The sequence below is a fragment of the Hyalella azteca genome, unplaced genomic scaffold (genome assembly GCF_000764305.2).
Source record: "Hyalella azteca isolate HAZT.00-mixed unplaced genomic scaffold, Hazt_2.0.2 contig6088, whole genome shotgun sequence".
Classification (NCBI taxonomy): Eukaryota; Metazoa; Arthropoda; class Malacostraca; order Amphipoda; family Hyalellidae; genus Hyalella; species Hyalella azteca.
Genome location: NW_025936257.1, coordinates 1 through 23,901, shown reverse-complemented (window position 1 = coordinate 23,901; position 23,901 = coordinate 1). Strand labels below are relative to the sequence as shown.

Here is a 23,901-nt window from a genome sequence, read left to right as displayed (position 1 = left end):
ACTACTGAGGTCTCGATCGCGTGATCTAACACGTGTCTATCAGATGTTGACTCGTCCTCAATCTCTATCAGTTCAAGTGAATTGACCCGGACAGTTGGCATAGTGGGGAAAAAAGGAAGAAAAATAAAATAAGCCTAGCTAAAACGTTTAAAAACGACAAGTGACAAAGGATGTCATAAAAACCGTGTTGATACATGTTAACAGAGAGGTGTGGTGCGAACAGCATTTGCCTTAAAATCTCGAATAGAAAAAGAAGATACATTATTAAAATGCCCTTTAAATTGAAGAATTTTTAGGCTAACGCCGGCAATGCGTAGTTAAGATTTTTTGCCAATATTGGATTCAGCCTACACTGAAGTTTTGAGCATCATTCAGAGAAAATCCAGCAAAATGATTATGTTATAGTTACATTTCAAAATCGCCCTCAGACTCTTTATAATTCAACACCAATTTTCAAACAATCGGGAGCATTCGGTCATGTCATCCTTCATAAATGTAATTTTTTACAATGATCTCTGAAAGCAGAACTCCATTTCGATACTCAGACACAAAGCTTCCAGCATTGTTAACAATTAAATGGTATAATGGTTTTGCATGACAAAAATAGGGAGCCAGGAATACCTACGGCTCACGCTCCGCCATGCGATTAAAAATGATGGCAACTTTTGTGTCGTTCTGTCTAGTTTTGGTTGATAATCAGTTACTTGTATAGTAAAAACTTTTGCTTTCACGTTGGGCGTCGTAAAAACTTTAAATGAACTTGAAGATTAGTGTTTGCATATAGGCTATAGTCAACAATTCCAAGCTCATCCAGAAATGAGCATTGAATCCTTCTTATCTTTTGATTCCATGTCTCCAAGCGGTTTTCTCAGTCATCCCGACACGACGGGCACGTTTGTTTACTGCTAACTTCCATGCTCAAGCGTAAACAGCGCTCTGTTGTCCCAAACGTTTATGCATTCCGAAGAATCACGTAGCTTGTTTGCTTCGTGTTTTCTGCTTTTTTTATAATTGATTTTAAGACTTCGGGTATGAAGAAATCACACCTCCCAGTCTGAGCACAACTCGATTTCATCCGAGTCTTTTCCTCTTGCCACCAGTTGTTTCACAGTCTAATTTCTAGCTCACTCTCACCAGCCGGTGGATGTTGTGTGAAGGAAGAGACGAAAGAATTAGTCACTTGGCATCTTCATAGGGTGTTTACCATGCTGCAGCTCAGCAGGTATTGTCCCAGCCGACGAATTCCTGCTGTGCGTATTATCTGAGGGATATCTCCCCCACCAAGAGCTGATACAAGGTTCCAATTAAGGAAGTGAAAGATTTTCCAAGTTGGAGCGAAACTCCCTCCTCAGGTTTGTGTAGAGCGAACACTGCAAGATGAAATGATTAATAGTGTCCTCAGTATTGCACTTAAGACTCATACTGGAATTAGACAAATTGAAACGAGCCAAGTGAGCCTCACCCCAGCATGGCCAAGTCGCAGGCGAGCCACAGCACATTCCATAGATCGCGGTAAAGATCCATAAGCCACATAATCAATTGATGCTCCCAGGCCCAGCCTGATGCTTTTCCCAGGCCCAATTGATGCTTTTCCTGAGGTCTGCACTTCTTGTGACCACCAGGATGCCCAATGTTCCGAAAATTTGGATTTCAACACTCGTATCCACTCCTCAAAGCATAACGTGGATCGTGCAGAGCGATCATTCGAGTGCGTAAAATTGGCAATTCTGTCAGCAATTTCATTGCCAAGAATCTGGCTGTGACCACGGATTCAGCACATCAACACTCTATCGAGCCCCTTAATTTGCATCAATTTTTGAATTTTAATTACAATCATCTATAAGAGCCACCATAAGTGGAAGAAAGGAACTGCGGTGCTGTTCGTGAATCAGACAACATCAGAACTGGCTTATTCTGTAGAGACACGTCCATGATGGCAAGCTACACAGCATGGTATATAGCAAAAAGTTCAGCCCCCAGTACAGTATGCATTGGATTCAGCAGCTACTCAGTGGCTGTTTGGGTTGATGGCACATATAGACCGGCAGAGACAGATCAAGTGGCAGTCCTTGATCCATCAGTATAGACCTATGTTGAGGTTATAGATCTATGGTTGTCTGTATAGATCTATATTGTATAGATGTTGAGGTTTATTAATACTGCTTCCAGAAGTCTTGAAAGCAATTCTGTGTAAATTGGGGTGGCATTGAGTTGACGGCAGAGTTCAGCAGATCCACGCAGATGCTGGAGGAAAGATCTACATGCGGTGGAATAGCAGACATTAGCGATGTTGGAACTCGCTGCACAGATGGTAGGCTCAACTCCTGAAAGCTCTGACATGCTTTGTCAATGAAAGGCGTGTGCAGAAGGTTCCCCTGATCCAAGAATCCCATAAGCCACCTGGTCCCTTGCAGGCATGTACATGTACCTGAGAGTCCATTTCATGAATAGGTAAAGAAATCTAAGTTGCAAAGGGGGAATAATACTTTCAACTTGCAAGGATAACATAGGCGTCGTACGACGAGCACCCAGGATGTATCTGAGTTTTGAATGTTTCAAGGCGGTTCAACAAAGACTTTGGGATATTCCCCAAAATTGTGGCACCATATTCCATATTACTTCGTATGAATGCCACATATATTCTTCGCAGTAGCTCTCGCGAAGCTCCCCATTTCTCTGAACTAAGGGCTCTAAGCACTTGTAGCATTTTCAAACAGGCTGTGCGGGTTTGCCTAATATGTTCCTTGGAGGTAAGATGAGGAGAATCAAAATAAAATCAAATAAAATCCCAACACCTTCTGGTGTACCACGTACTGGATATTTCTGTTGCATCCTCAAAGCGATACATCTGGAGCAGCACGGTGAGACGTGAAGATCTGGTAAGAACACTTTGCTGGGTTAAGCTTTTAAGCTTAAACTGCCAGCGATTGCACCACTCACCAATCTCATCAAGATACCGCTGCATGCATCCCCGTATCTCAATTAGGGAATGCCCATTCACAAATAGTGTTATGTCATCAGCATAACCAACCACCTTCACATAACATAACATATTGATCTCGGCGCTGAAGTGTAGGCCTGATGTGGCCTGTCGCCGATTCTTTTCCTTTTCGTGCCTTGTTCAAAGAAGTTCAAATATCGTTTCAATTGACCGGATCTTTTCATGACTGACGATAGTTTCAAGTAGCTACTAGACTTCCACCGGGTTCGATATGGTGCTAGGCATTTCAAATCTGAACATATATTTTTCCATAGCTTTATCTAGACTGTTCTTGAACGCGTTCATACTTAGAGCGTTAACGATGTCATCGGGGAGGCTGTTCCACATGTCGGTTATTCGAAGCGAGAAGAAATTTTGTCGCGTGGAGAAGTTGCAGCGCAGTTTTTTTAGTTTATAGCCGTGGCCCTTGGTGTTGGTTCTTGTTTCAAATTCTAGTAATCCTTCGGGGACCTTGTATAAACCATGAGTATACTTGTATACTTCAATGAGGTCCCCACGCAGACGTCGATAACTGAGGCTTGGAAGCTTCATAATCTTCAATCTTCAATGAGTGATGGCACTGATGGGTCGATACTGGGAGATCATGCAGCATCACATTGAAAAGTGTCGGTGCCAGTGCAGCACCCTGCGGGACTCCAACTCTCACAGGCTCTGACACTGATTTACTTGTTCCAACCTGCATATGAATAGTTCTATTTTGAAAATAGTTATACAACCAGGCCAGCATTTGGTCTCCCACTTCAATACCATGCAGTTTGAAAAGCAGTCCATCATGTCACACACTGTCAAATGCTCCCTCAATGTCCAGATAAACAACCAGGCAACATTCATGAGCAAGGAGGCATGCTGCAGTAATGGCATTATTTATTAGGTGCAGAGCATCATTATTGTACTTTTCCTTTTCGAAAGCCAAGTTGAAGTGAAGAGAAAACCTTCCGTCTCTTCATGGTATATTCCAGGCGTCGTAGGACCATACGCTCCATGAGTTTTCCCATGCAAGGAAGAAAAGTGATGGGTCGATACCCATTAACTTGTTCTTGTGACTTTTCTGGCTTGGGGATGGGCACAGCAATTCCATGCTTACACGTTTCCGGAATAAAAAAACAGAAATCCAACTTGTGTTCATGAGAGATAAGAGCTCCTTCTTGAACAAAGGTGATGCCTTTGCGAAGAAAATATTCATGATCGAGTCATGTCCAGGAGCAGTATTTTTCAGACCTTTCAGAGCCAAAGAAAATTCCCCAGCTGTAAAAGGGACACAATGATAGTGTTTAAAATTGTCTATCTCTCACAACCTCTGAGGCTTCTACTGCAGGTATAGGACCCTCAGGTGCAACAGGTAAAAAGTAATTAGAAAACAACGAGGCTTTGGCAAAATCATCATCATGGGCTGCATCCAGCAGTGGATAGGAAGAATAACTTATTAGCCCAGGCCTACCCTGAATACTGCGAATTTCCCCTCAGGTCCTTTTGTTGGTAGTGGAAGAGGATATAGTACCAATATACTGAACCCAGCTTTGATGATGCTTCCTGAGTTTGATGTTCCGGGCCACAGTCTCACAACGCTTGTATTCTATAAGGTTAGCAGGAGTTGGAGAGCGCCATAGTCTTCCTTTGGCCTTGCGCCTTAGAGCCACTGCTTTTGAACATTCGCCATCCCACCATGGTGTTGCGAAATGGCAGTGTCTTTTTCCTGAACTCTGAGTAACTGTTGTAGAGGCAGCCTTCAGAATGGCATTAGATAAGTGGGCACAACCACTGTCGGCATCCAGTGGGCCATGAGCAGCAGAGATCAACGCATCATCTAGAGCTTGCTGATATAGGGTCCAATTGGCTTGATAGAATTTTCACCAAACTGGAACATTCTCAGAAGATCTTACAAGTCTTGTTTCAATTTTGCAATAGATGGGGAAGTGGTCACTGCCCAGTTCTGGTCCCTGGGTCAAAGAAGCTCTAGTTAACAAATCTGGATTTAGAATTGCCAAGTCCAAGCAGGATGTAGTGCCACAGCGGTTATCTATGTACGTTGTAAAGCTACCATCATTCAACATACAGATAGGAAGGGCTTCGATTGTTGCCTCCAAGGAACAGCCTGAGATGTTGGATCTGCCACGGCTATCCCGCAACGGAGAATGTACATTAAAATTGCCGACTGCCACAAATTTGCCTCCAAGATGAGACATATAATATGTCATCTCCTCCTGTCCCACATTCCTGCCCGGGTTATAAAAATTGGCAATTGTAATCCATCCTGGAGCAGTGTTGATTTTAATTGTCTGAAATTCAAGATTTGCAGTCCTTGGGTATGAAGGTAGTATGAACTCTTTCCTCTGAATATCCCTTCGAATCAAGATTGCCATCCACCCCTCATAGTGCATTTTCTCTATGGGACCATATAACAACATAACCAACAAAGGAAGGCTCATATGATCTGACCCATGTTTCACATAGGCATACCACATCAGGCTTTTCCTGGTGGAGGTACAACTTAAACTCTGTGAGTTTCCCGTGTAGGCCATAACAGTAAAATTGTACCACTTCTAAACCCAACTCTCTCCTGGGATACCTGACCAAATATTGTGATTTTATGGAATAGCTCATTGAGATTGTTTTCTGTTGCTCTTCCCCTACCTCGGCCTCTGGCTTGTCTTCCCAGTCTAGCCACTGCAATTAAGAGTAGACTGGGCTTGAGATATAGCCACAGAAGATTTTAGTCTTCCTGAGCATTCAGCACTAGCTGCTTTTCTGAGATGAGAGGTAAATGATTCACAATTATTTGCTGCTTTTCTGAGCTGAGAGGTAATTGATTCACAATTATTAGCCGGACCCTCTGGCAATGGGTGGCAGAAATCAGAAGCAAGTGAGCGATCAGGTGACCATTCCCTCTACAGAACGTCACCAACCTCCTGGCCAAAGGCATTCCTCAGCAAACTATTTAGGAGCAGTGATCGCTCCTTTGACCCTTCATTTAATAAATTTATTTTGAAAACTTCATGAATAAACTGACCCAGTTTGGTTGAGAACCCGTTTAGCGATTTATGAATATTGTCCTCAAGTCGTCTCTCACTTGATTGAGAGTTCTTCCTGTATTATCTTGCGCAAGTCTGCATTGGCACTGGTGTTTCTGTTGAGCGTTTCAGTATTTGTTTGAGAACTTTTCAATGCAGTTTAATTCTTAGTTTGATTTCTCGTCATGAGGCTGGCGAGGCTTAAATTTGAGCTGGTACCCTGAAATCTATGGACATCTGCAGTTATTATCCTGCTAGAGAGAGCCACCAAAGGAGAACATGAAGCTGCTTTGCTTGCATATGTTGCATGGGCATGTGAGTTACTATCAACAGTCAAATCAGGTGTTTGCTAAAGAGAAGTTGCATCCACTTTCTTAATAGCCTGTGCAGATGAGAGCCCAGTAGGACGCACTTTTTCAATTTCAATTGCTTTAGCAATGAAGAGGCACTCCAACGAGCTGGCTTGGTGTGGTCCCTTGCAATTAGCACAAATCGTTTCCTTGGAAGTGCACACAGAGTGCTCATGAGGCCCAGCACACAAGAGGCACCTTCTGGGAGTTACAACCCTCAACAAGGTGCCCCAATCTTCGACATCTGTAACACCGCATTGGGGAGCTACATAGGGTCTCACTGGGTAGGAGACATAGTCAATTGATACTCTGCTGGGGCCATACTTTCATAACTCGCCAAGTGAACGTAAGTACTTACGCACTATTTTCTTGTCTATGATTGGTGGATTTTGCTTGAAATGCCGTCAATGATTGGCTAATGAACTTACGATATCTTAACTTTTTTTGAAAGTATGGGCCCTGGACAGGGTTTGTCCATCAAAAGTGACTTTGAGTGGAGCTGATGGCTCAAGCTTTCCATTGCGGAACCTATTCAATCGAACAATTTTAGTAATTTCCGTATTTCCAGCAGTGGCAAGTTCTTTTATGCTTTTGACACTAGCGTTACAATCAATTGGTCCAAAAACCCCCAAAACACGAACATCAGAGCCTGGCTGGTAGCAGCGGACAGTCCATTTTCCAATCACAGACACAGTTAGAAAATTGCCCATGCGCTATCCCATGAAAGGCCGAATGAAGAAGACTCCAGGGCAATCAACTGATGACGTTGATTTAGGCGTACAATGAGATCTTCTCTAATTTTATTGCTCCAAAATGTGAATTTTTGATTCCCTCAGCTAGGCCAATGGGATCCTTTAGAATGAATAGGGCATTGGGTTCTTGAGTTTTCATCAATATGGTCTGACCACATCCTGAAACACGTAGAGGTAGAGTGGCATTAGTTGGAAGCTTGACATTTGTCATCATGTTATCAGTGAAAACAGAAGCCCTTTCCAGTTGCAACCTATTGCTAGGCATGACTGGGCGCTTGGCCCTAGCTCCACCAAGGCTTATTTCACTTGATCCAGATTTCTCCAGAGCTCTACGCTTCCGGCTAACACCAACAGCCCCAGCCTCCGCAGTGGCGGCAGGGGTTGCCTCTATGATACCATCAGAGTCCAAATAACCAACCACAAAAGAATCTACAACCACCAGATTGTCATCACTTCTCACCATGTCCTCTTCACCAGCTTCTCCAACTTCAGATGTTGCAGGTGGGACCGTGGGGCTGTTGGGCCAAACCCAGACGACGCAGCAAGGCTACCAGAGTCAGCCATTCCAAATAATGACCAGACAACAAAGCCAAAATACAAACAAGTGAGGAACAAAAGCAGAAAAAAAGACCAAAGGAACAAACAACAGAACCAGCAAAACCCAATGGGAGAGAGCCAGCTGTGTCTTAAATACATTTTATTTGGTAATATGTTTGATTTTGAAACTTACGTCGGAAATACTGTCGAATAAATAATTCTTGCCAATGAAAGCATTACATGTAATCACAAACGTGCTTTCGCTATGAACAGTGTTTTCTGATGCCTATTCACAGCGGCAAGCACCTTATTTCTTCTTCTTCTTTTAGAGCTGAGGGAGATCTGGAGACTCGATCGTCCAAGCTAGGCAGCCCCCTGACAGATTAGTGCTCAGGATTCACGCAATTGTGGGCAAAAAGCCAGAAATAAGCAGAGATGGGCTGGCAGCGCTTTTTTGTAATGTAACGGCCGCTACCGCTACCGCTACATGCTCTAAATGTAGCGAGCGCTACCACTACCGCTACAATTGCTAGTAGTGGCCGCTACACGTAGCACGCTACTGCCCACCTCTAATGTTTAACTATTCCTTATGTATTAAAACGTTTGAAAAATAAGGCATAAAAATTCGTTCGACTTCCATTGAATAGAATAAGTAAATAAGCTTAAAGCTAAAGGCTAGAGCCGCTAGACTATTAGCTAACTAGTTGATCACCAAACTAGCGGTAAGCCAGCTAAAGACTAGACTAGTAGCTAATTGCTAATATCTTGTCGTTTATTGAAAGAGACATAAACCTGATAAATCGTGCGCAACCAATTTATGAAAAATTAAGCATTCCTCGGAATTTCGTAAGTTCTCATTCCAAACTACCTCGAATAAATGAAATATTAGCTGCAAAATCCGTAGACTATGGAAACAAAGTTATTGTTTTACTTTGAATGCATTCACTCCATTTTTTGTATCGACTGAAAATTTACACCCGATTACCAGTACCGAGAAGTTAATGAGCTATGTTAACAATCTTAAGGTCTTCCAGACAATATACCTGATATCCCTATATATATAGGTGCACATGGCACATAAATGTCTCATTTAGCTATGCAAGTCTCGCATGTCTTTCTAGTGCATCTGTCGGGAATTCATATTATTTGCTTTGCTATCAAAATACCTGTGTGAATCTGATCTATTCTTAAAATATTTTAGTGGAAGAGGTATTTAAAGAGAACAATTAGAGGAAGTAAACATTAAATCAGCTAACTAGAAAACATAACTACCTGCTGAAATTTGACCATTAAACCGAAGCTTGATCATTTCCTTCAATTTCTCGAATGTTATTGCGCCATCGGTAGCATCATTAAAACATTGATTTTTGCTGGCAATGAAGTGAATTATTTAACTTGTTTATTTTGCGATGCTGCCTGGACACGTGGAAATGTAAAAAGATAAAACTGATGTTGAAAATTTCCAAGAAGTTTGAGTATTTTACAACACTTCTCTTTAACTTCACTTTTTGTCTGTTTGTTTGTTTGTCTGTGCTACAAATCTTGTAATCGAAATTTGATGCACTTCTACTTATCCTATCGATCTGAAATTTTGCGCACTTGTGTAAAGTTGGAGACAATGCATGAATCAAATGTCAAAATAAATGATTTCAAAAATTATTTTTTTTTCAATATTAAAAAAATTGAAAAAATTTTGTCAGCTACTAATCTTGTAACTGATATTTGACACACTTTTACCTGTCTAATTGATCTGAAACTTTGCACACTTGTGTGAAGTCAGAGGCAATGCATGAATCAAATAATAGAAGAAATAATTTTGAAAAAAATTTTATATTAAAAAAATTATATATATTTTAAAAAATTGAAAAATTAGTTTTTTAATTTTCGAAAATTAAATGAGAAATTCATTGTACATATGTAAGATTGGAGACACTGGATTCTTTTGAAGTGTTGTCTTTAAAAAGTAATTTTTCAACGTATATTTTTTATATATACAGTACTCAATTGTTTGAAGAAACTGTATTAACAGAAATTTAGTATTACGTTGTTTTCAAATCGATTTCTCTCCGCTGAAATATTAGAATCATGTGTAGTTTATCTGAACGTTATTCCACGCATTACTCTTCAACATTGGCAAATGTTCGAGCCGGCGAACAAAGGCTTAGGTGAGTCATGTGCGTGGATATCAGGACGACGCCATTTTGAGTGCAGCCTGTGACCTGCACTGCGACGCCATTTTGTGTGCGGCCTGCAACCTGCTGTATTTTCATCTTCACATTCATTTATCTAACCAATTTATTGAATTCAACCAAACTGCGAATGAAAAAGTTTAAATTCCTGACAATATCAGCTTCGGTCTGATGATATATGATGAAAAAAATCATAAAATGGAAGGGATGAGAATCACAATGAACTGTTTTGATCTTAGATTCCGCTTAATAATGTTGGCTTTACTTGATCGATAACTAACAACAATAAAGAAGTAATTTGTACATATTATCAATTAATTCGTTTCTCAACGACCAGAATTTGTTTTGATGGATCGAGTCTTTGTTGGTGGCACGAATTAACAATAAAATGAAACACTGCAAATTTGTGCAAAGCACTGCAATAAAACACTCACTTTTGATGGAATAAACTTCTGTATAAGATATGCTTATCTGCCTTCAATGTAAAAATTGAGTCGTTTATCCGCACCGAAACTTATTAAATAGAACATCATAAATTATTAAGAAAATCATAAATATAAACAAAAGTATAAGAATATCGTATTTGACCTCAAACTATACCCATCCAAGGATTAATTCACTTAAAAACATAAGTACGTGCACTCATTGTTTGCTATAGGGAACCATACTTCTAACTTCTACGAGTTCATATTTCTTGCTCAAACCTCTAGATCATACATTTACATCATACTTCTAGATCATACCTCTACATCAAGTAGCCAAGGCGCCCACCTAGACGTCCAATTATGCTTCTATAACATGAAGATTCAATGTGAATTTTTAGAAACGATATTATCGATAAATAAATATATTTACGGTTTGAATATTAAGTTTCATACGAAATTTAGCAAAATTTGATCGAGAAATAAATTTCTTAAGAAATTTAACAGAAAGAGAGATACGATAACCATCCTCAAAGTAACGCTAGCCAAGACTGGAGAGTTGGAACGAAAGTATGAGTTCGTTGCTTGGCTGCCGCGTGTGACGTATTCGAGGGGAACGCTGTACTGTGCTCTGATTAGCCGCGAGGCAACGTGAAGGGCGGTCATCGAGATCATTTAGAGTGCCATCAAGTTAAAAAATCTGAAAGATATTTGCGATCTTGCAAATATCGAATATCACAATATTCGAATGGTGTTGTATATAGAGGGATAAAATAAATTGCCACATTATCGAACAACCATAAAGGAGCAAATCCATGATAGTTTAGATCTGACCCAACACATATTTGACTTTTGAATTTTTCGCCCCCAATTGTCCGCTATTCTAATAAAATTCTAAGCAAGGAAAAGCCAGGGTACGACAGCGACAACAGCGCTGCGGCTCCAGTGGAAGACAGTGATTTTGGATGGAAGGACTAATCTGGATCATTATGTTGCCACTGAGAGCGTGAACCTGCGTTCGTGACGACCTCGTGATGTTCACCTTTGAAACCTCCAAGTGATGTTCCCTGGCCTTGTGGACAGACGTCTCATGAATCCTTAATCCAAACCTGCATTAGCCGCCTCGGGATGATGGACCTCTCTTCGAACACTCAGCTGGACCGAACTTACCATAGATGCCAAGTCTTCATTCAGTGCACTATGCCGCTTGATGACGTCCGCATGACGTCATCCGCCTCAATCTTCTGCTGGCCCTTCATTGAGCAAAACAATGGCGGAATTCACGCAATTCTTATTACTTCCTGCACATGGTTGATCGAAAAAATTATTTCGCAAATACCGCTTTTTTATCTACGCTGCCATAAAGTTTTCGTTAGCAAAAGTCCTTTTCTAGATGATTTATCATACTTAAGTAACCGGACTTGTTTTGTAAGGTCAGGTTAACAAATAGAAATTGTAGATTGTTGGGAGGATAGCTGGAGTAGTCAATTGACAAAGACAAGTGGTACGGAACGCAAAAATATGCAACCTTTGGCTTGCCTGCACATGTATCTGTCATTATATATAAAACGTTCGGAATAACAATTTTAACCCAATCGTACCTACTCTTGTCAAACCTGCTGCATGAATAAAGTTATTGAACTGAAACGCTTTCCAGTGCCCCTCGAAAATTTAGTTATAGAATCACTCTTTAGCCAACGCAATCTAAGAACCATGATTATAGGCCTTTTGGCGGTGCCTCAGCTAATGCGACAGCGAAAAGACACCGACAGCGCGGCGTGTGATGAGCCGATTTATAGTCAAGCATATAATTATTATTTTCTAGTCTATGCAAAGATCAAGCATCTAGTAATTATATTTATTTATCTAGCCAATACAATAGTCAAAAATCTAGCAATTGTTATCCAGTCAATTCTAAATACAAGAATCGAGCAATTACTAACTGGGCAATAATTTGTAGCCAAAAAGGGGTTAATATGAAGAGACCCTTTGCAATATCCATATGTCATATTTCTATTGCAATATTTTGGCGAATGCAAGATTCTGTAGGAAACATTTTAAGGGTAAAATGATGCTGATACAATAGAGCAAACTAGAAGGGTCATAACATGTATGTTCTCTTAATACGAAATTATCGTGACGATGTGACAGCAATTTTACAGCCCGAACATTGAAGCCTCACAGAGCCATGTGAGCGAGCTGCAGGATTAAAATAATGCTTAATAAATGTCTTAAACGCGTGGAAATAAAAGACCTCACCAGCAGCTGTATGTGACCTCACCAGCAGCTGTATGTGACCTCACCAGCAGCATTCAAGAGGGCAGCAGATGCACACATGATATTTACATCATACTGTCTTTGATATCGGAATATAAAAATAAGCGCATAAAATATTATTAATGAAATAAAAGTGACATATATGTTGTAGAACCATCATGAGATCATGGTTTGGGGACTGAAGAGTTTCTTGTTATCTTAGGTGTAAACATAAGATTATTTTATCCCTAGAGTATATAACTGTTATATTGTCCTGGTTATAGATATGATAAAATCCTGTTGTAGTTGTTCGAGGCATGACTAAATAATATGTTCATGTATGTATAAGGAAGTACATTCACAGAAGAAACATGGGAAGCAGAAAAGTGTTAGTGAACAGAACGAGTTAACAATGAATTAAATCTGAGGAGACCATGATAATCTTAAAGAAATGAATGGGAATAGTTCACGTCCTACCAAGCATCACTTAATAATGGTTTAAAAAATTGTAATAAAATATAAAAATTATAATTTATTGAACAACTCTACAATCATCAGGAAGCAGAATTCCAAATGTGAGGTGGAGAAGTTACCCTGACTCATATAATTTTGGGTCGAGTAAGGATAACTTTGTTTTATGAATTTGCGCGTGATTTAGAGAAGTTGGATTAACAACAATGAGATTACGATGAAGCGACGGGAAAAGAAGACATCACATGCACCATAAACGTTATTGACTATTAACGCTGCATTGATTATTGATTTGTTTGCACCATAAATGCGATTGACTGATTAACGCTGCTTAATATTGGTTGAAATGCATGATCTACATGACACTACAAAAGCTTAATTTAAGCCCACAAATGTTGATAATATTGAAGAAGAAATTATGTCAGTACCTTGCAGACTAGTGCGCAACTGAAATTATTATTCTTTATTCTTTGTTTAGATTCCATGCATGAAAAGGAATAGAACAGTAATATCGCATGCGCGGAATCAAATTGAAATGGAAGGAGCATGACTGATGCATTCCATTGTGGATGTTTCCATTGAAAACTTGAAAAATTAACTGAAAATTAAAAGTTTTAATCAAACTTTATTCTTGCAAGACAACACCGACGCCAGAATAATATATAGCAAAAGAAAATAATGAGAATAAGTTAAAAATAAATAATAATAATAAAGCAAAGCTTATGGATACACAAGTTAGCTTTGAGAAAAAATTTCAAACTATTACTTTTAACAATAAAGGCCAAAATTGAATATGTATTTGGAATTTTAGAGGCCACGTCAGTTCAAAAGAAGAAAACAAACTAGAAGCACATTATTGCGTGGCAATATTCAACATGGTTCTCTGGTAACAAACAAATTCTATCGAGCTGATTTCCAATCTCATAAATTTTGAATGCATTCACTAAATGATCTGGCCCAGCATCGACCAGGCCGAGCGTGCAGTGTGTTGGACTGCAACCTTGCCCTACTTTTCAAGCTCGCTCTCAGTCCCGTACTTCTGACTAGAACTTAGCTCCCATCTATATAATTTTTTACTCCAACTTCGCTCCCAGCAGCATAAATTCGAGAAAATCTAAATGACGTTGCAATTTCACACCGAAGAACTAGTAGCACGAGACCATGGAGAATTCCTGTTTTGAAGGAAAATTAAAGCTATTGAAGAAAAAAGTGTAGCTCATTAGAAGACGGACAAGTATCAACCTTGATAAGAGTTCACGCATAAGTTGATGCCTCACAAAATGGTAGTAAAACGAGTGGTGCGAATCCATCGATAAACAAGATCATAACAAAGTTTTCAGCGATAACTACTGTAATGGGCGACAGGAAGGTTAATCGACATGCTTGTAGTGCACTGCAAGCTACACGAGCAACATGGTTCACAGCAGCGATCAATAGAACATTATAGTTACCGTGACTACCGTGACAACAGCCGGCCCGTTATCGCTGTTGCTGCTCACCTTGAGTGTGGCAAAGGGAAGAGGTTCGACCCTCCTGCTCATGCCCCTCGTAACACCTCAGCACACCATGCATATACTACTCATTCCACACCATTTGTGTCATCATTCCTATCCAGTCAACTCCATTCCACTCCACTCCAGCTGTTTTAGCGCATTTTCTCATTTATGGAACAAATGCACTATTGTGCTCGCCATGTCCGTCTGTCCGTCCGTCTGTCTGTCCGTCCGTGACCACGTTTTCGTCGACGAGAAAATGCGCTCTCTGTCACTCACTGCAGTGAGTACTGATTTATATTTTTAATAATAACACTGAAATTTGTCACCGTTTGCTAGGGAAGTTAGGCAATTAGCGACCGGAGTTGCATCTTTGCTACAAACAAATAAATATGCTAGTTTGTATATCAGATTCAACAGACAACCTGTTTTGAGTTTTTGATTGGCTCAACACATGGAACGAGAAATCACTTCCACAAAGTAAAGTGGTCCTGGTTCCGAGATTAAGGCATGAAACTTCTACTAAGTAGGCAAAACTACACTTTCTCGGTTACCAAAGGCCCTTGAAAAATTCTCTCTTAAGAAAAATAGATAAGAAAAAGAAAATAGAAACCATATCATTATGAAAAACTTTGGCAAACTATTGGGACTGCTACAAAATGCAAATGAGTTTAAATCATAGAACATCCCCATAAACATTTCTTACTAAGTTGTCTAATATTACTGATGTCACTTATTAACGACGAGGCGCCAACATTTATATTTATCTCCAATAGTTTTCCTAAAGACGTCAAAATGAAATATTTATATCAATGAAACTCGCATCACTAGGCTGGTGCAAGCAAGCATAAAAGTATACGTCAATTTTTCAGATTGCGCTCTGCTATCTGACGACGCCTCCGTGATATCGAATACGTTTTTGATTAAATATTTAGATGGCGAATCTAATGCTCAGTATTTAGTTACTTAATTCGGATCATCACGACATTGTAAATCATCGAAATTCTAGACCAAGTCATGCGAGAGGCTTGATCTTCAAATTTATGACCTAGGTTATTTCTTCCAGTAACCTACCCACAGAATACATCAATGCAATTATCAATAAAATATGTTTACTAGCTATGACCTCATTTTTCCTCATGTTGTTTGTGCCAGAATTTTTTCATCCAGATAAACACAGATTTGGACACAACCCTGATAAAATCAAATCCAATCCTCAACATATATTGGAATTCTTCATCAATTTACGTAAGTACCCTCGTATCAGGCTAATACTCCACCCACCTGCTTTATCTCTGCTGTTGATTTCGATAACGAGACAGACACTTGTAGGCGCGTGCTGATCAGCCTGCTCGGCGAGGTGCAGAGGTCGGCAAGACTAGAGCTATGATGCGCGTGCTTCTGGCCCTCGTGGGCTTGATGGGTTGCTTCGTGACCGAGGCCGTAGGTGAGTTATGTGTCAAGTTCAATAATTATGATGAAACTCGTAAGTTTGTTGGTTCAGTGTAAATTAGGATTTAAATTCTATCGGTTCACATTTGCAGCTCTGTTTCTTATTGTTATGCGTTTGATCGGCTGGCTTCCGTACCAAGTCTCAATTGATGATTGACCGATCGAATCAATCAATATAGGATTGAAGCGACCTCTTTTTCATGGAAAACCTAAGTTCAATTCATTCATAAATACAGGGCGTATTGCTTGCCCTGGAAAAGGCAACACGTGCGATCGAAATAATTTGACGGCTGTGAGGGCGTGGATTTCGCTTATTTATATCATTGTCTGACGTGCTACTATAGATTTGGGTGCACTTAAATAACATAACATAACATAACATAACATAACATAACATAACATAACATAACATAACATAACATAACATAACATAACATAACATAACTAACTGAGGCTTGGAAGCTTCATAATCTTTGATCTTTCTTCATAGGACTTGCCCTTCAAGCCTGGAATTATCCTTGCTGCACGTCTTTGAACATTCTCTATTAAATTATAATATAATAAAGCTCAGCTTCTCGCTTTCCGAACGGAGAGCTTAAGGGCTCATGCAAGTACAAAATACTCATTGAACAATTATTAGCGATGTACGAAGTAATAATCTTAGCAGCTGCTGAAATTTTGAAGCGATCTTTGTTCCAATCATCAGACATGCCCGACTTGCGCTATCTGAAAGCGTATTTCAGCGCGAACTGCACTGGACCTTTTCATGAGTTTTTCGACTACTCGCCAGAACTGAGCATCCAAGGCATAGATAACTCTATCAACAGCATCCTTTTCACTGGCAAGTAAGTTACAGTTTTAGGACTGCCTTCCATTAAATAAATTTTTATTGATTTGTTTCGGGTCCCCATTAGATTTTGCTATGCGCCGTCATGGGATCTCTGTCATATAGATTTTGAAAAAGGTAATGGTTTTGAAACTTTATCATCAGCTTCGGCTGAACATGTAGAGTGCCCAACTTTTCAACTGTGAAGGACGCAAAAGTCTAGAACTGCTTTCGATCCCATTAGCGGGAGATGAAAAAGTTCATCAGTAAAGTTCTTCGAGAAAATGATCAGAAAGAACATAATTTATTGAATTAAAATTTATAAATATACAAAGATAATATATCCGACCCTGAAAATTTAAATTGACGAATTCTCTGGCCATTAACCAAACGTGTTGAAACAATCTTATTCTGCCTTCTGATCCCAAGATAATATATCATGCACCTCTAAATGATTGATGTATGAGTATAGTACAGGAAGCTTCCTCATAGGCTGCTTCATTGAATAAATAAAGATGGTGAGCTTGCGTGTGATGTTTTGAGTGAACTTTGTAACTTCACCTCGATATCTTCAATGTTACTATACCCGATGCCTCGATATAGTCTCAGTACTATGGTAAACCTAAAAATTGCTACAATACTTGCTTAATTTCTTGCATTTTCTTATCATGCTGCCTTTGCCTTATGGATAGCATGAAATTTTTCTGCTCGACAGAAACGAGACGAGAAACCGTCGACAATAAAATACGCGTTTCAATTATTTCCTTCCGCAAATTTTGTGATTTCTGATGAAAGTTTACATCTATAATTAGCACACATTTCCTAAGGATATTTTATGCGTATTCCTGGAAAGTTTTTATGTTCTTATCTATTCTAGCGACACTCACTTCATAGAGTTTATCTTTTAGATGAAGAAACCTGCGATGTAGGTTGCTTGCTTGTGACATTAGAGGTTTTACACAATAAATGATACATTTTATGATTGCAGCATTTGTCCCCCTTCGTGAAGTTTCGATTTTCTTCAATAATAATTGCGTAAGGTCAGGTGGGGTAAGATTGGCTCCATAATAATGTGATGAGTGGTGCTACGGCCAGCTATATGAGTGGTGCTACCTCACCAGTGATGCATGAAGCATTTTGACAACTCATCACTTTATCACACTACAGTACAACAAAACTTTTTCTAACTTGAGACCAATGATGTACTTAAAGGCCAAACTTTCCCCAGCTAGACTTGAATAATGTGTTTTCACTGGTGTGAGACAAAGTTTGTGATAAGATTGTTCCTAACGCTTGTATCAACTGCAACGAAAAATTAAAAGTAGTAATACTGTAAGTTTATAATTTGATATCAAGTAGCCGATTACCCGACACCTGCGTCCTCTCAATGAGGAGAAAGATTGGCAATTAGAAGTCCAAGCGAGTTAGGCAAGTCCATCTAGTGAATAAGCAGGTGGTTGTCCCTCAGCTGGATCCTGTACGCTGACAACTTCTACAACATCGAAGGCTTGGGTGGGACGTACGGTCATTGGTTTGGAGTCAACCATTGCTCCAACCTCGTTTCTCCAATTGCTGGCGCGGTGAGTCCTTGCATGATTGTGTATATACATGTATTTCTGAATCAACTTTAGTAATTGTACGCTCATTTTAATTAATGAAGCGCAGGCCGCAGGACAATTTTAATGTTTTAATTAATAAGTTTTATTTAGAAAGTTGTAGCGCGTGGTAGTTTCAATTGTTAAGAATGTGGCGGCATCTTGGATGATAAATGTTGTCTTATTTTTGAAATACCATATACCATTATATTGTATTATGAATGTTAACCTTCAAATTCAACTGGAGCTCAAAAGCATCGAAATAATATTAGGTAACCTCGATTCAAATTGATATATATGTATAACAAATCAGTTTTTTAATGTTGAATGTTCATACATGAAAGTAAATTTAATTGTACTGAGATTACAATACTTGGTTTTTGCCACACACACGATTATTATGATACAGACATGTGTCTGTCTGATTAGAGTAGGAATTACTATTGTTAATTAGGATGTGATGCGAATAGCTCGATAGGGCAAAGTGGTTGTTCGTTCTGATGGGGGAAAAACCTATATAAGGTCGTTTAGAGTAAAAATCAAAGCGACGCTACGTGGCGGTTGCGAGGTATTTAAAGTAGCGCGGCGTACCGCGAGCAGCGTTGCCAACTGGTATTTATTCGTACCAGATTTCACAAATCTGGTATTTTGAGACGGTGTCTGATATTGATATTTTTTATGTGGTATTATAGCCTAAATCTGGTATATTTCTGGTATTTTTGGACTTTTTGCGAATCAACTGCATTAATTTCCACCTTTGATGTTTGAACTTCCCCCAGCGTGAGAGTGAATTTTATAGATTACTTTTCGAACGGCGTTAATAGACTTTTCCCGCCATTTTTAAAACCGCGAGATTACCGCTTGATGAAATAACTTCAATCTAAATGTTAACATTCAACAAAAGTGCTTAGTGCAGCAAGTGCACGAGAGTGATGGTTCATGATTGCTTACTGATCAGGGATTATATGGTCTTTGACTAATAAGGTTGTCGAACCAAGGCCTGCAACGCGAGCTCATGAGTTTCTGTTCGGTGGTTTTGAAAGTAGATGGTGAGTTGCCTGTTACCACACTCTTGTGAAATTTTATCCCTAGTTATCCACGCTAATCCAATTTATTTATTTGTTCCACTTCCTTTTGTAGATTTTATTCACAAATGCAATGAATATGAAATATAGACGTGAAAGACTTCCGTAAGCAATATTTAGAATAATAAATCTTGCAACATTACAATAACTACAAACGTCGCAAGGACAAGTCTGAAGAAAATATTATGGAAGGTTTGAATTTAATTCTAAACATAAGCCGCGAAAACATATATACTTTTTCGCTTTTTCTGTTTCCTAGGTTTCTTCTCCTATCTGATCCAACCTGCCATGGCTCCCAAAAAATCGTACGATGCATCACGCAAATACCAAACGGAATGGGAGACCCAGTCTCACATTCCGCAAAATTCGTCAAGACGGAAATATGCACTGTAAAAACGATAAAAATTACTTATATTTTTTTAACCAATGTTTCTGCCGTATAGTTTCGTCAAATTTGAAGGTGTTAATAGGTAATAAAATTTCTGGTATTTTGAGCTAGGCAATCTGGTATTCTCGACGAGAAAAATAGTTGGCGAGACTGCCGAACCGCGAGAGCGAGTTAAGTCTCTAGACTAGTCTCAAGCGTATGTCTCGCGCGAGCTAGCAAGTTGAATAGGCGGCCGGCGTATTTCCAAGGTGAAGAGTAGTGTTTTTAGAAGCGGAAGTACGATGTTTTGCGGCAGTTGAGCTACTCATCGGAACAATCACGTTATCTACCCGATTTATCAAGACAACGCGTAGGCTAAGAGACGTCCAACGAATATAACGCCGGCAGATCACAAGATTAAAATTATCTAGCGCAGAGCAACAATTATCATCGGTACGGTCATCAACACGATACGGTCGCAGTCATCGTCAGTAGGGTACGGTCAGGATCATCAGCAGCACGAACAGCAGCTAGCAGGAGCACGCATGAGCATCTTCGACGAGGAACGCAGCAGCAGGAGCACGAGGATCATCGACGAGGCACACAGCAGCAGGAGCACGAGGATCATCGACGTGGAACACAGCAGCAGGAGCACGAGGATCATCGACGAGGCACACAGCAGCAGGAGCACGAGGATCATCGACGTGGAACACAGCAGCAGAAGCACGAGGATCATCGACGTGGAACACAGCAGCAGGAGCACGAGGATCATCGACGTGGAAGTCTTCACCACTAGCTGGAGTACGGGTCGTCATAAGTTCAGCGATTGGACCGGCCGTGAGAGGGAAAACCAGAGCGGGAATCACGGTGAAAACGCGAAGACAGTAACGGCGGCATCTCCGTCACAAAGCCGTTGATGTACTCGTTAGGAATCTAATGGAGGTAGAGCCGTTATTTGCTGAAAACTTTTGACTTCTGCATATTGATCGATTTTGTAGGAGACGATAGCCCGTTTATTAGGCCAGAACGTTCCAAATTTACCTAGACCTCTAGATGATTCATTATGCCCGTGTGGTAATGTCTTACGCAACAGTAATCCAGCTCTGAAATGGGTGTATGGTTTTCCATAATATAGGACGCTTTTAAATTATCGATGTGTCATTTATTTTTAGCCTCCTTGTCATTTCGTCATTTGCCACAATAGAGAATCGTCTACGCGCATAGGATAAATCACTGCGGAATGTCATTAGATATCAAGAACATAACGTAACATAAAACCTGATGGGATGAGGGTTTCTGATTGATCATCTTAAAAAGTTCGCCGTCCGCAATTAAACTGAATATGATAGAAACTCGTCAAGGATTAAATAAATAGATTCTTTACCTTGGGTTTCAGGTTTACCTGACGCCTTGTCAGGTTTGGCTAAGCCATTGAAGAGATACAATTCTAGCAGATACATTATCTCAAAACGATGTACTTCAGTAATGAAACATTTGTAAAGCCTATATAATAATTGAGAAGCCTTTTGTTAACTTGAGGCCTCATTTCCGCAGGCATCTTCACTGCGGTACGCCGGCAGTCCGTACGGCATCGACGACGTGTACTACAACCTGTACGACGGCTTGGGCTATGCAGGGGATGAGTTCAGGAGCAACACGGACGCAGAGACCGTTGGTTACATGGACATGAGGACGACTTCTATTAACATAAATGGACAGTCCCCGTGGACTTTCTACACGTGCGTGATGCAGAAGCAGCAATCGTCACCATCTTCTAGAATGAAATGCCGCATAAAACTGTTTCTCAAAATGAAGTTTCATTATTGCCGGTTTTCAGGCATTTTCCGAACTAAAGTTCTTGTATTATAATTTATTATAGATGTTCAATGCAAGTTTTGATTTAAAGTGATTAGGTGGGAGCCTTTAATTTAAACGCAAATGACAAAGCTTTAGTAGATAACGGCTACTTATCTTGAATATCAGCATCGTCACCAAGTGAAGTGTTCATCACTCAGTGACGACAGCATTGTGAAGGCAGGTCAGATATGCTCATGCATGGCAAAGTCTTTCATTGTGAACTTACGAGAATTTCAAAGCAATCATCTATATTAAAATCAAAGATTACGATACAATTTTTGGTGTGCACAATCATCAAACTATTGCTGTCAAGGCGTAAGGACTTCGAAGAGACACAGTTGTCCCGCTGCATGCACTTCTCACTAATCGCTAAGAAATTTAATTATGTTCGATTTTTCTGGCAGAGGTCTCCAGTTCACAGGGGAGGCGGTGTGCCTGTACCCAAATTATGTCGTGGCGGACAAAAATATTCAATTGAGATATGCAGGCGTTAATACGGTGAGTTATTCTTTTAAAATGCACCTAGTTGGAAAATCGAGAAATTACTAGAGATATTGTTTAGATGTTTTTTATTTTTTCCTAGTTTCTGTTAAATTTCTAACCAAAAATGGTGTGACAGTAACGACGCTTTAGAACTTACATCCAAACGGTGTTCAGCTCGGCGATGCCGAGTGACTAAGATACCAAGAATAGAGTAGCGAGTTGTGGAATCGAAAGCCACAAATATGTAGTTGTCAAAATTCTGGTCGAGATTGACAATGTGGCCGCGTGACTAAGAATCTGCAATGGGCAAACTTTACCTTTTGTAATTGTTATTGAATTATAATATGGTATTTAAAATTTTAATTATAGAAATGAAATATTCAGTATGCAGCATTCACTTATTTTGAACTTGGATGAACTCTTGCAGTATAAGTTGTGTATGTTGATTTCGTAAGTTTCATGGCAGGTGGTATCATTCAGTAACCTCCTAGTTTCAGTTTTTGAACTTGCATGCAGTACATATAATTTGTGTATGTTAATTTCGTAGTTTCATCTCAGGTGGTATAATTTATGATACTTCTATTTTCAAGGTAGGTGGGATCATTTAGGGTGCTTCTACTTTCAAGGCAGGTGGGAACATTTAGGATCCTTTTAAACCACGTCAGGTCTTGCCGGACTCGGACTGTGTTAGAACTAGTAAGATTCTCATATATAACTGAGATCTCGAACGCTTCACGGATGCACATTAACATAACTTCATGCAAAGGTTTTCCTTATGTTACTGAGTGCTTTTTTTCCCCTCAGGTGACATACTTGGGCATCCCGGACAACTCGATCAGGTCGGTGGCCAAAGGCTGCCTCACCGACAACGTCTACAGGGGCGCCCGGTCGTCCGTGGGACATGGAGGTGCTGAGCCCCTGGAGCATTTCAACCTGGAGCATACCAATCTGGAGGATAACAACTTGGAGCATTCTAACGTGGGGGATGACAAATTGGAGCATACCGACCTGGAGCTTAACAACCTGGAGCATACCAACCTGGAGGATTCCAACATGAAGCGTTCCAACATGAAGCGTTCCAACATGGAGCATTCCAACCTGGAGCATTCCAACCTGGAGCATGATAACCTGGAGCATACCAACATGGAGCGCCACGAGCTGGAGCAAGAAGACGGAGTATAAGCTGGGATGACGTGGCGATGTGTTGTGCAGTGTTTCTTAACCTTGTTCAGACGGCGCTCCTATGAACACTAAAATTTTTCTAAACGTAACTCACTTCAAAATAATTCCGTAGCAAGAGCGCGCGACGTATGTGAGTACCTCAGTTTGTATATGAGGAAGTATCCAATTTTTAGAAATATTTATTTCTGGATATTGTTAGATATTTTCATTGAAAACTAATATGCTACTAGATTATTATTCGCGATAAACCGAACAACGATGAGTCATTTTAGGCTTGATGGTGATGGCACTCTCATTACAAGTTATTGACGGCATGAAAGAATATTCTCCTGAACAATTAAAATTGTAAAGTTGATACCTACTTAGTACTTAAATTCGCGAGCTACAACATTGAGAGACATATTCTTTCCGTAATTCAAATATCTATCGAAACCAGAATGTTCCCTTACCCCCTACATTTTAATTTCAATATCAATAAACTCAACCCTCTTACATCCCACGATGTCTTATACAATGTGCTCAAGCAGCGTCTTCCATTAAGGTGCGACTTGGCGTCAGGGACCCAACCTCAAACT

General features: G+C 39.9%; 1 protein-coding gene across 1 annotated transcript; it reads left to right on the top strand.

Moving 5' to 3' along the window:
* Positions 1 to 15,848: 15,848 nt before the first annotated feature.
* Positions 15,849 to 23,758, top strand: LOC108665750. The gene is made up of 6 exons (XM_018152543.1): positions 15,849 to 15,926; positions 16,638 to 16,776; positions 18,226 to 18,337; positions 21,359 to 21,543; positions 22,066 to 22,159; positions 22,949 to 23,758. The coding sequence occupies exons 1-6, from the start codon at positions 15,866 to 15,868 to the stop codon at positions 23,324 to 23,326; spliced, it is 969 nt and encodes a 322-aa protein (XP_018008032.1). The 5' UTR covers positions 15,849 to 15,865; the 3' UTR covers positions 23,327 to 23,758.
* The last annotated feature ends 143 nt before the right edge of the window (positions 23,759 to 23,901 follow it).